At 41.1% G+C, this 12749-nt stretch overlaps 2 protein-coding genes across 2 annotated transcripts; one reads left to right on the top strand and one right to left on the bottom strand.

Annotated features, from left to right (window-relative positions):
• Positions 1 to 5475: 5475 nt before the first annotated feature.
• Positions 5476 to 6717, top strand: LOC133914076 (auxin-responsive protein IAA14-like). The gene is made up of 3 exons (XM_062357231.1): positions 5476 to 5725; positions 5860 to 6156; positions 6256 to 6717. The coding sequence occupies exons 1-3, from the start codon at positions 5568 to 5570 to the stop codon at positions 6311 to 6313; spliced, it is 513 nt and encodes a 170-aa protein (XP_062213215.1). The 5' UTR covers positions 5476 to 5567; the 3' UTR covers positions 6314 to 6717.
• Positions 6718 to 7681: 964 nt separating this feature from the next.
• LOC133915251 (rRNA-processing protein EFG1-like) lies at positions 7682 to 11924 on the bottom strand. The gene is made up of 8 exons (XM_062358339.1): positions 11638 to 11924; positions 9999 to 10128; positions 9785 to 9897; positions 9481 to 9619; positions 9263 to 9371; positions 8969 to 9032; positions 8629 to 8868; positions 7682 to 8004 (listed from the first exon to the last, which is right to left on the bottom strand). Exons 1-8 carry the CDS (start codon positions 11794 to 11796, stop codon positions 7999 to 8001), a joined length of 960 nt encoding a protein of 319 aa, XP_062214323.1. The 5' UTR covers positions 11797 to 11924; the 3' UTR covers positions 7682 to 7998.
• Between the last annotated feature and the right edge of the window lie 825 nt (positions 11925 to 12749).

Here is a 12749-nt window from a genome sequence, read left to right on the forward strand (position 1 = left end):
CACCCTGCCCAGCCAGCCTCCAGAAATGCTAAGAGCAAAGTGGAACTGGACTTAGTGAAGAGGAGCCCAGTTGTTGGAGTGAACTTGAGGTACCGAAGAATGTGTTTCATAGCCCCCCCCCCCCCATGAATCGTGGTTGGTGTCTGAAGAACTTGGCAGACACGATTCACTAAAAACGCTATATCTGGTCTTGTCAAAGTGAGGTATTGCAAGGCAACGATGCTGTGATATTTGAAGGTGTCTTCATGTGACAGTGATGTCCTTTCTATTTTGGTTAATTTCTCTGAAGCAGCCATAGGAAAAGTGATTGGTTTACATTATGTCATGTTGGATTTGTGTAATAGATATGAGAGATACCTAGTCTGAGTAAGAAGTAACCCATCAATTGTTTTAAAAACTTCAAGGTCCAGGAAGTAATTGAGTTCTCTCAAATCCTTGATGGCAAATTCTTACTGCAATTGATGAAGCAGATTGGCCATTGCTGCAGTAGAGGAAACTGTGACTATGATATCATCAACATAAACAAGCACATACATCACTGTTATAGCAGTTTTGAAGATGAACAATGAGGTATCAACTTGAGATGGCTTGATCCCCAATTCTTACAATTTGGAGCTGAGACGTGCATACCATGCACGAGGTTCCTGTTTAAGTCCATATAGTGCCTTTCTAAGTCGATAAACCAAATCTTTGTGAGTTGGATCAACATAGCCATGAGGTTGGTTCATATACACTTCTTCATCTAAGATGTCGTGAAGGAATGCATTCTGAACATCCAGCTGACGTAGGTTCCAACCTCGGGAGATAGCCAAGGAAAAGATAAGTTTGATGGTTGCAGGTTTGATTGCAGGACTAAATGTGTCCTCATAATCAATCTCATGTCTTTGCTTAAATCCTTTGGCTACTAATTGAGCTTTGAATATATCAATTGAATCATCAACTTTTCTTTTGATCTTGTAAACCCACTTAGAGTCAATGAGATTTATACCCATGGGTGGTTGAACTAGCTCCCATGTATCATTTTTCATCAATGATGTATATTTTGTATTCATTGCCTTCCTCCATCCTTCATGTTGAAGTGCTTCTTGGTGATCATAAGGTCCAGTCACAACAACACCTGCATATCTTACAGTTCCATCATGAAACTGTCTTGGCCTAGAAATATTGTCTCCAAGCCTTGTTCTCATGGGATGTTGTACAAATGTTGGTGAAGGTACTGAACTAGCAGTAGACTCAGATGGAGTGGAGAGATCAATTGGTGTTTGAGATTCTTCGGACTGGGTAGGAGTTTCAAAACTTGTGTGTGCTGGTTCAGGACTGGGTACAACAACAAAAGCTTGATTGTTATTGACAACAGCCTGACAGGGTTCAGATTTCTGCATGGGAGAGTTAGGCCACCTGAGATTCATAACTCCTCACTAGATGATCAGTAGAGACAGAGGGAATAAAGAGTTGAGATTCAGACATGATGAAGCTTGAATTTGGTGACAGTTCAGAAAAGGGAAAGAGTGTTTCATCAAATTTAACATTTCTTGAGATATACACTCTTCCTGCCTTAGGGTCTAGACATTTGTATCCCTTGTGAAGGCTATTGTATCCAATGAATACACATTGTGTGGATCTGAACTGGAGCTTATACTGGTTATATGGTCTGAGATTCGGTCAGCAAGCACAACCAAAGGTCCTTAGGAAGGAATAAGAGGGTTTGGTATTGAACAAGCGTTCTATAGGAGTAGAGGATTGAGTTGTTTTGCTGGGAAGTCTATTGATGAGATAGCAGGCTATTTGGAATGTTTCATCCCAAGATTTCAGTTGCATGTGAGCATGTGCAAGCAAAGACAAGCCTATTTCTACAATATGCATGTGCTTGCTTTCAGTAGTCTCATTCTGCTGATGGGTATGAGGGTAGGACACATGGCGGGATATACCAATTTGATTAAAGATAGAATGCAATTTTTGGTACTCCTCTCCCCAATCAGATTGAGCACATAGAATTTTTTTTTCAAAAGACGCTCAACATGACTCTGAAACTGAACAAATGTTCTCGCAACATTAGATTTCTTCTTTAAGAGATAAATCCAAGTGAATCTACGAAGTTCACTAGTCTATTAAACGGATCAATAACCTGATCAGACCTTGACTTCATCTCTTTTATCCTTCGTTAGACCATGGCATGCCGTGACGGACACAAACCCTGTGAGTAGGGGTCTCTATTCTTCCTTCTTCACCTCCACCTTCTTTTCTTCTCCTTCCTCCTTATACTTCACATCTAATCTTCAATGAAGTTGTAGTAGGTAGGAGAGAGGTGTAGTTCCGACCTTGATGCCCTGCCATGCTAGCATATATGCATGTGTGTATATATGATATACGCGAGATATGAGGAGCACTGCTGCATATCAGTTTGTTCTTTGCTGCAAGTATTATGTGGCTGGTTTATTATTGCTTAAGTGCTTTTGTTTAGCTTGATTCTAGGGATATTGTTCTTCCCAAGCTCAAACTAAATCAAATAATTGTGTTTGGAATCTAAGGATGTTGTTGGAATCTTGTGGAAATCAAATTGTTTTATGCGGAATTCTAAACACACTACCTCAGAATGGATTATCATAGATTGATGTTAAACCCTATCACAGACGAATATAAGTTTTGTCTATGCAAAAATATATATGATACAGAGCAGCCTAAGAACAGATTATCATATGCTTTAAGTTGTGTTTGGTTTGGCTTTTGCTGACTTCTACTTGTCATAAGCTAGAAACCCAATCAAGCAGTTGGCTGTTGAGTTGATTTTAAAAGGCTGAAAAACTAGTTTATGAGAAAATGACTAAAAGTTGATAAACAAACTGAAAAGAGCTTTTCTAACTTTTAAAGTGTTGAGAAGCTAAAAATTTATAAAAAAATTAAAAGCTAAAAACCTGAATCCAACTTAAAAAAAAAAAACTAAAAGCATCAGCCTAAACAAACATCTATTAATCTTTTGTTCATCTTGTCTCCCTCGAACGGCCACTAGGCCGTAGGCAACGTATTGTTAATCACTAGACACGTGTTCAAGGCCTGCGTAGAAATCTACTACAATGAGGCTGCACTGAGAGACCTCTTTTCTAAGTAGGAAAAAAACCTTTTTTGGAATGTGGAAGCAAGCCTGTTTGAATACGAAGGTTTAATTTGTTCTAAGATTTTCTAGAATTTAGTTCAGATTTAAAATCTCCAGACTGCCTCTGACACTCTTCCACGTAACTACCAGTAATCTACACTGTACTGTACCGTAAGCATCGGTAAACCTACACGTGTAACAAGTACGTGTCCGTAGAATCTGCTGTACCGTAGAATCGTTAACCCTACTGCGTCGACGTGGCCCATGAGCTGGCCCATGCCGATACATCCAAGCGAGGCCAGACTGGCCGAGCCGCGATACGTGTGAGCCCCGCGTGGTGGGCAGCAGCTCCTGGCCCACCGATCGCCGCGCCCACATGCGCTGCCCCCGATGCGCCACGCAACAGTCCCCGGGCATCGCGAGGAATCTATCCCCCGACCTGGTCCACCCTTCAGGCCTCACCTGTCGGCCGGGCCCCGGTCACATAACCCCCCGGCCCACGCCCGCCCGCCCTCTCTGTCTCAGGGCCCACCTGGCATAGCGGCTTGTCCTGACTACGGTTCACAAATGCGACGGTAACCGTCTAAAAATTATGGTTATCGAACTTTTCGGTCCGGTCTGGTTTCAGAAATCAAACGGTAACCGAATTTGAATTAAAAAATTCGAAAAAAAATTCAAAAATTCAAAAAAAATCAAAAATTCAAAAAAATCTTTAAAAAAACTAGACACAATTATAAGATATTCTGTGAATTTTTTTTCAAAAATAATATCGTTTGCATCATATTCTATAGGGAGGAAGTTTGAAAAAAATGAAAAAAATTGAAGCGTGCAGCTCAGTTATTAACTCATGTTAAGGAAAATTGTAACATGCAAACACATATTTTTTTGGTGTAAAATGTATTTTAAGAGAATCTTTAAAATTGATTTCACTTTATTTAGAGTTTTATTAATTTCTCTATGATTTTTACAAAGTTCACAAGCATAAAGTGAATATGTTAAGAAACAGTACTGTAATTAACTTTTTCATATCTACTATTATTTTTTCTACGTAAATCATAGTATAAATAAGCTAATGAAAGTGGTTTCACTAATTTTTGAGGTGTGATGGGTTAGTTATGAATTAATCTAGTCACAACATATTTACACAATCATGCATGTTACAATAACTAATTCATGAGTTCATGTATTTTTAAAAGACAGAGGATCATGTAAGAAGACTAACAAAATTAGTTTCATGATTTTTGGATTAGCAAAGAGTAAACTATGCAATTAACTTGGTTTAAAAAATACAATTTCTCACAGAAAATTTTGAACATTTTTATGAGTATAAATACTTTTATCATGTAGATCATGTCACAAGGAAACCAACAAAATTTATTTCACTTGATTTGAAGCTCAGATGAATTAGTTATTGATTTTAGAAGATTGAGATAATTTTTGGGTTTTTTGTTGAATTTCACTGAAAATCGAGAAAAACGCTCGATAAATCCAGAAAACCGAGCGGTTACCGAGAAAACCGAGCGGTTACCGACAATACGGAAAATTCGAGAAAACCGCTCGATAAATCGCAAAAACCGCGCGGTAACCGGTCCAAACCGACCAGTTACCGAACGGCTAAAATCACGATTTTTTTTCTAAATTTCAAATTTTGCCAAATGAATTTTCTCTGAATTTTTTGAATTTTTGACCGGTAACCGCGGTTATCGCGAATTTTCAGTTACTACCGAGTTCCGGTCGTTAAATTTAACCCTGGTCCTGGCACAGCACGAGCTGCTTGAACTGGACTCGAATAGCGGGAAAGGCAACTTCTTATGCCGCTGGCCAAGTATGATTTATCAGGTCTTTTATCTCTCATATAATATTTATTTATTTTTTTATTTTTTTATATATATTATGTTTTTTATTTTACTCTTATAATTATAAATCTTAACATAAATGAACAGTATTGATAAATCATACGTATGTTCAGAAACAACATAAGCTGCTTGAATTAGACTGGACTAGCCGGGAAAGTAACTCTGCATGTTTTTGCACATGCACAGTTTATCTTAGTCATGTATTTATTAATTGTCTTTTGTATCTTACAATTTTTTAATCTATTTTTTGACACGTGTCTCAACACAAATAAAGAATATTAATAAACTATGTGTCGGCATGTCGAGACAGTATGGTTATTTCATCGTTCTATTGATTAGAGGTAGTATTATTTTTTATTTTATTTTAGTATTTTTTGATTTATATGTAATAATAGACGTGAACAAAACAGAGTTGCTGCTTCATGGAGTTCTGTACTGGACTAGCGCACGCAACTGCTAGCTGCTAAGCAACCAACCGCCTCTATATATGCAAGGCGCCAAGGCACGGCAGGCACGCAACCGAAGCTCTCACGCTCTTCCCGTTTCTTCCCCTCTCTCTCTCTTATCTTGTGCGTCTCTGCGAGTTCGTTGGTGCATCCATTTTTTCTTCGCGATCGGCCATGGACATGATCGACGCGGAACTGCGGCTCGGCCCGCCCGGCAGCGCTGCCTTCGTCGTCGTGCAGCCGGCGGCGGCGAAACGGCGGCCGTCGTTGGCGGTGAAGAGTGAGGCGTCCGGGACAGATGACCATGATGCTGACGCCGCACCAGCCTCCAAGTAAGTTTTCCAGAGATTGCATATGCCTTTTCTTATCTGCTTCAAGCTTAATTTTCGTACACCGGTTGTGTCTCTGTGCGCAAGAGAATCCTACGTGGTCTGATGTTTTGCGGTTTCTGTACATGTCTGTGCAGGGTGCAGGTTGTGGGGTGGCCGCCGGTGAGGGCGTACCGGAAGAACGCGTTCCACTCGGCGGCGTCGACGAAGCCAAACGGCGAGCAGGGAGGTCTGTACGTGAAGGTGAGCATGGACGGGGCGCCCTACCTCCGGAAGGTCGACCTGCGGACGTACGGTGGGTACAGGGAGCTGAGGGACGCGCTGGACGCTCTTTTCGGCTGCTTCTCCTCCTCGGCCGACGGCGGCGCCCAGTTCACCGTCGCGTACGAGGACAAAGACGGCGACCTCATGCTCGCCGGCGACGTGCCCTGGGAGTAAGCACATATATACAACAATCTAAACTTTTGCGAGGAATGAAGGAAGAACGTACCAGCTGATCTGACGAGTTGCTGTCAACTTCTGTTGGTTTGCAGGATGTTCGTCTGTTCTTGCAAGAAGCTGAGAATCATGAGGGGGTCCGAAGCTAGATGATCAAGGAGACGTCCATTGCGAGCATGCAAGAAGTTGTTGGGCGCATGGAAATGGCCATATGACTCACGAGAGATCGATGGATCGAGACATGGGATCGAACGCGTTGCATACCTGCATGGGGAGGGCGGCCAGCCCATACGTGCGGACGTGCCCAGATGCATCGTGTTCTACGGCCAGCCGCCAGCCCATACACGCACAGACATATGGAGGTGATGGTTCGATCACGGCGAAGTACGCATGCTCTCGATCGTGTCGGATGGATGAGCTCCGCTGTGGCTGTACAGATCAGAGATTCAGCCAACAAGTAGCAGCTGGAGGAGTGTATATATATAAGCTGGAGCTTTTGTTTTGTACTCTAGGATTTCCCTTTCGTATGAATGAATGAAGAAGGCTGAGAAATGAGCGGAAAGAAAGAAAGAGGGGGAAATTTGACTCCAAACTTCTTTTTCTTGTCTCCTGATGACAAAAAGTCGCAGAAACTCGTGCCTCAACTGTTTGTCTGATAAAGCTGGAGTAGTTCTTTTCCGTTCTCTTAATCTCTACTCTTCTTTGTAAACGTTTTCGTTTCTTTTTCCAGTGGATGCCGTTGATCTCGTTACAGGAAAAAAGTCAATAGAAAAACATTGCAAGGCATCAGATCTGGGTATACTCGACAAGTCCTTTCTGGTAACTGATCACCCATCAATAATCACCGTCTATAATATGAGTACAACAAATTTGGTACGACATGGAGGTCGTCGTTAAGACAATGCCATACCTAATGAAGCACAACAAGATCACCGTCCATTCGTGCAACCATATACACCATACTGATATTAAAGATTCGTGCCAAAACTTGCGCAAGCAAGCGTTCAATTCTCCAAAAAGAAACATGCATGCATTCCCCGACCCTATTAGCCTTTTGTTCTGTTAAGAGTAAACTCAACTGCTCAAGACACATACTGATGGAGGTGCAAATAACAACAGAAGCATCCAAATGAACGCCACACATGCATGCTTATTATCGCATGAACATTTGAGGATGGCAGCACGTAACATGGAGCACAGCAGAAGATGCAAAGGAATCACTGGTGACTAGGTGAGTGATGATGATGGCACCAGGAGAGTTCCTTCAAGCATAATGTCACTGCAGCGCAGAGGCCATAGCCGGGACCTCCAGCTCCAGGGGCTATGCATGGCTGCACGAGAAACTCAGGCAGATGCATGACAACGAAATTTAACTGGCACTGTAACATCACTCGGCAAAGAAAAGAAAAAACAGAGCACTATAGCACACTAGTAAAAGTCCCCTTGCAACCGACGGTGAATGTTTCAGGTACGGACAACGTGCATAAGACCCACACAGTGATGCAAATCAGACAGCAGGGAGACAACGAAACATACGTATCATGCATCCAGGTCATGAAATCTCAGAGGCTGGCAGCAGACAACCAATTCATGGATCTGTCACTATTCCACCTTTTTCCAGTAACATAATTTCAAGAGAAAAATGAGCAAACATTCGTTCGACTGGCGAGCTCTAGGCACTGTAAATGGATGCAGAGTCATTTTACACCAGGAGAGAGCATACGAAATCATCAACTTGCTCAGGCACACATGCTTTGTTTTTGCTTTCCAAATTAACCAGGTCGAAAGTCAACCTTTGCTGGGAATCTCCGCCCCACGATTCACAGGCTTCGGAATATTCATGCCTGTTCAGATAGAGAAGTAGCACCGTGAGACTGCATATATTGATTAGTAGCATCAAGTACAAGTGACATTTCATCGCCAAAACTGTTTGGATATGGCAGACAAACTGTACACAACAAACCAACTGGCCATTACACCCAATGATATCATCACCAACTTGTGTAAAAATAAGTGAAGCATCCAACTTCCAGTCACACAAACATCATGTGACAAGATTTTCCTTCCTATTATTTTGGAAAAAAATGCTCAAGTTGTTTATATTTTATTACAACTACTGTTTATACAGATATCCACTTCAGATAAATGAATAGTACATACAACCTGAGTACACATCCTTAGGAGCGGACAGACAACAGATAAAGTTTAATAGTTTGGGCATACAGTGATAACAAAATACATAATTCACGGCAGCATCCAAGGGACCACAAGAATAATAGTATAATTTATGATTTATGCAAAAATACATATTCTGGTGATGGTGACATTAACAACTTGAATCTCATCGAGAAGTTTGAGAAAACAGGATGGATGCAAATTTTAGAAACAATCCATCATATGTTTTGTCAAATATGACCTCATTAAAAAGATACATGACAAAAGTCTATGGCGTGGATGCAAAGTTATACCAGCTTCTTTTTCTTCTTAGGCCTCCTTTTGCGACGTGGTTTATGAGCATCAGAATTTGAACTCAGATTGCTGTTATGATCTCCAGGATGATTTGGTACTCTTCTATTTTTGACCGAGTCACCGCTTGTGCTGTTTGAAGTATTGCTTGAGCTGTATATCACATGTTTATTTGCAGATCTAGCTCTATTTGGTGCTAATGAGCGAGGTGGTGGCATAAGAACTCGAGCATCTCTCTGACGCTGCAAAACATAATAAGTGGGGTTCAATACAAGGAAACAAAAACTGCAACAGCTTGCCATAACTCAGAAGAAACTTGAAGCGCTACTTATATATAAGTACCTGGTTCTTTTCATCGCTTGACATGCCAGATGCTGCCCTACCTGAAGCACTGGAAGCTGGTTCTCTGCAGAAAATTAGTACTAGTAACATTAGCACGCTGAGTAATGAAAATGAAAGAAAGAAAATTTGAACAGCAGCTGTAATGCACTTGCAGCACCAGAGCATAAAAGTTATTCGATTCGACTTTATATAAATAAGTATTAGCATTATAGCATAATAGCATGTTGCATGATATATCAGAGGGAACCTTAAAAGTATGTACAATAGCCAAGAGCTGTGGTTTGTGAGCCATACTTAGCACTTTTATCAGTCCACTCATCATCAGCCTCTTCATCACTTGAACTTCCAGACATAAAGAAATCATCATCACTCACATCCAAGGTATCATCGTCGCTTGCTGTCTCTGTTGGATGACAAGAATAAAGTTTAGTACTTAAGGTAGTAGATATCCAGTCCAAAAGGCAGTATAAATTTCAAAGGTCATCAAAAGAAACAGTAAAACAAACATGCACCTTCTAAATCTTTTCCGTTCGCTGCAGCAGCCATGAGATTTTCTTTGATCTGTTTACGCCACTTGTTCCTCTTCTCAACAATATCCAGGTTATTCCCTCCAGCAAACAACGATACATATTTCTCATTCTTTGGGAAAAACTACACATGAGTAAAGATATATAACCTTCAGCTGAAAAATCAAGCAGGTTCACATAAACAATGGTAGTTCAGACACGCCAATCTAATGCCAAGAGAACGATTCAGCAAGCAAAAGAAAGTTGTAATGATCCTTATATCATCAGGGAAGTACTGCAGTGAGCTTACTCTAACATATTCAAGATCTTCTCGTAATTTTGACAGCTTATTGCCGACATCATCAGCATTTGAACGTTGCTGCTTCTCAAGGCGCCTTATCATCCTCTCAATCTTTCGCCTCTCTTGTAGTTTGAACACCAACACCAAGAAAATGGTAAGTACAGGCAGGTAGAGAAAGAGCACTATGGATGAATATGAACAAAATAACTAAGTGATAACAGACCAAAGAATTTTATCTTTCTGTCTCTCAACTGTACTGTTCGTTGAACAGCCAGTTCATTCTGAAGCTCTTGCTGCCTCTTCAGATCTTCCAATTTCTTCTCTTGAGCAACCCTAATGTCATTAGGAAGGTCCTGAAAATTCAAATATACAGCATTTACATCTCAACAACATGGCTGAAAGAAAAGGGGGCTAATGATGTCTGTAGTCGGAAGAACAGAGAAAAATCTCGATTCACGAAAATCTCAAAGTGAAATGGCAACAATTACAGGAGAACCCAACAAGTGTATAACTTCTAAACATCGTCACTTTGGGAAAATTTTGAGCATGCAACTTAAAAGTGGGGCTAGTTTCACAATTGCTGTGAACATTCACAACGGGACAATCACCATGCAGAGTAAGGGCAGACAGCATGGCTTGAAGGACATTAGGATATTTTCAGGAGAGGTGCAGACATAAGACTAGGTAGAGTCGTAGAGAACAGTAGATGGGAGAGATTAAATTATCTTTTTTCTTGATTTCAACAGCGGAGAGGCCCTCCTGTTTGTATGGCAGACTGCACCTACCGAACTTGGCCTCTATGGAACTGACTCCAACTATAATTCTATCTGGACTCATAACTTATTACTTGAATAACTTCTGTACTCCAGCTCGAACATGACATGTGGCTCTTTTATCTTAACTACTTACTTCCCTAAGAGATCTAATATTCCTCCCGAACTCCAACTCAAATGCGACTGAACATGATGTATGCTTGCCACTGCACTGCTGCTGCTATTTCCATGATGTTCCTGCAGTCAGTGCCTTTCTCCACAACAACACAGATGGTTCAAGGTTTGATATATTTTTTCTTCCTAAGGGCGAATCCATCAAGCATATCAGACCAGTTTCTCACAGATAAGTGGACAGTACTATAGACATCATGCATCACGCATGCACAAGCAATGCCTCCAGTCATGAACATGGACACAATATCTTTTTCCTTATATAAGGCCTCACGAAAATCCCAGCTGACCTTGATTTAGAACAGTGCAGAACATGAATAAGCACAAGCCTCCTTGGATAGAAGTGACTTTATACAATCAGTTGTCATCTTAATCCTACTTATTTCCAATGTGAGTAAAGGTTTGGCCTACAATTGTATGTTGTCAATGCTAGGATAACAGACATATATCATTGAACAATCCCCACTTCTCCTTCGACAAGAACAAATGCAGACCTAACATTTTCTGATCGATCAAGTTTGGGCTGCACACTTAACGATATTTGAGTATTTGACATGATCGTTGTAAATGGCATCTACACAAGCTAACTGAACGAGCAGAAATCCAGCTATGCCATGAACTAATATACTGAACCGAATGCAACAAATGGAGGCCTCAGTTGAACCATCAATAAGCCCTATCCTAGCAACCAATGAACCAATACTCATGATTGAGTAATCCATCATCGCAGCTAAACTACTCTGCTCAAAGTCCAAGATACGATTGGCGAAATGTCCCAATTAACTAGATTACCGAGAAGGGTCCCAAACTAAAACCACCGCTCCACAGCCACGGCCAAACCCTATCCATGGGGACAGAACAACGAGCAGCGAGAGGGTCTCGAGCTCAGCCGAGGAGACCCCAGCGCTCAGTAAGTACCTTGCGGAGGAAGCGCTCAGTGGATCGGATCTGGTTCTTGAGGGTGGAGGTTTTGGAGGCGGCAGCCCGCTTACGCTTGCGGTCGGCAGCGGCGGCGGAGGCCGAGGACTTGGGGCGGCGGACGGCGGCGCCGCGGCGGGGATAGCCGCCGTGCGCCATCGCCGGAACCCTAGGCGGAGGCAGCAGGGGAGGGGGAGGGTTGCGTCCGCGCCTGCGAGGCGGGGGCTTGGACTGGGCCGGGTGGGATGTGTGGTTTCGCGCGTTTCCCTTCCGGTTCCAGTGGGGCTGCAATGGTTGGCGTCTAAAGTTATCGCGTCTAAAATAAATTATGTTATAATTTTTAATAACTATTTAATTGACTATTATAATTATAGCAAGTAATACTTTTTTGGTCTTGATCTACACGTTATACGCTTAGTTTTTTCACTAACTTTATCACATATATAATTAAGATCCACATTTTTTTATCAAGTCATACTGACTAATAGGCATGACAAACTTAGTCACGAACCAAACATACCTTTAATATGTCATGCATATCCAACTGAAATAGTCCACAGTAGTAAGACTATATTTGATAGAGTTTTAGCTCTAAAAATTTTAGAGCTGAATATTTCTAACTTCAGAAAATCATGGAGTTACAGTTATAGGTACATTAAGGATATTTTAAAAGAGCCATCTTATTTCTATTTTAAACTAAAAACTTATACTAAAATTACTTTATTTTAACCTATAATCTTAAAATCTAATGTAAAATTGAAATGTGAAGCTCTACCGAATATAGTCTAAGTGAAGATGATTTTCTCAAAATTTATGAAAGTTCATGTTAAAAAATTGTATGATTTTTTTTCAAACGCTCAATGGTGAATAGTGATGTTTTGGACGTGAGCATAGTTTTTGAAACAAAACTATTAACTATTGATGATCGAAAATGGAAGAGACGTGCCCAGTTTCATCTAAAGAATAGAAAAATGAAAAAAAAAAAAAAAAGGAAAGTCACCAAAGTTTGTTTCCCCACAAATATCTCATGTTTAGCAAAATCATCCCACACGCTCCACCACTATCGTCAGGTGTTTCACTCCATTTGATAGAACTAGATGACGCGAGAGTAC

The sequence above is a fragment of the Phragmites australis genome, chromosome 4 (assembly GCF_958298935.1).
Source record: "Phragmites australis chromosome 4, lpPhrAust1.1, whole genome shotgun sequence".
Classification (NCBI taxonomy): domain Eukaryota; kingdom Viridiplantae; phylum Streptophyta; class Magnoliopsida; order Poales; family Poaceae; genus Phragmites; species Phragmites australis.

Bases quoted from the DNA above. Each gene is read 5' to 3' on its own strand.
- LOC133915251 (XM_062358339.1), bottom strand. From the start codon at position 11,796: ATGGCGCACGGCGGCTATCCCCGCCGCGGCGCCGCCGTCCGCCGCCCC. The intron at 9,033-9,262 runs GTATGGCTCACA...AATTTTCTGCAG, and splicing joins TGGACTGATAAAAGTGCTAA to AGAACCAGCTTCCAGTGCTT. The intron at 8,869-8,968 runs GTACTTATATAT...TATGTTTTGCAG, and splicing joins CAAGCGATGAAAAGAACCAG to CGTCAGAGAGATGCTCGAGT.
- LOC133914076 (XM_062357231.1), top strand. From the start codon at position 5,568: ATGGACATGATCGACGCGGAACTGCGGCTCGGCCCGCCCGGCAGCGCT. The intron at 5,726-5,859 runs GTAAGTTTTCCA...ATGTCTGTGCAG, and splicing joins GACGCCGCACCAGCCTCCAA to GGTGCAGGTTGTGGGGTGGC. The intron at 6,157-6,255 runs GTAAGCACATAT...GTTGGTTTGCAG, and splicing joins GCCGGCGACGTGCCCTGGGA to GATGTTCGTCTGTTCTTGCA.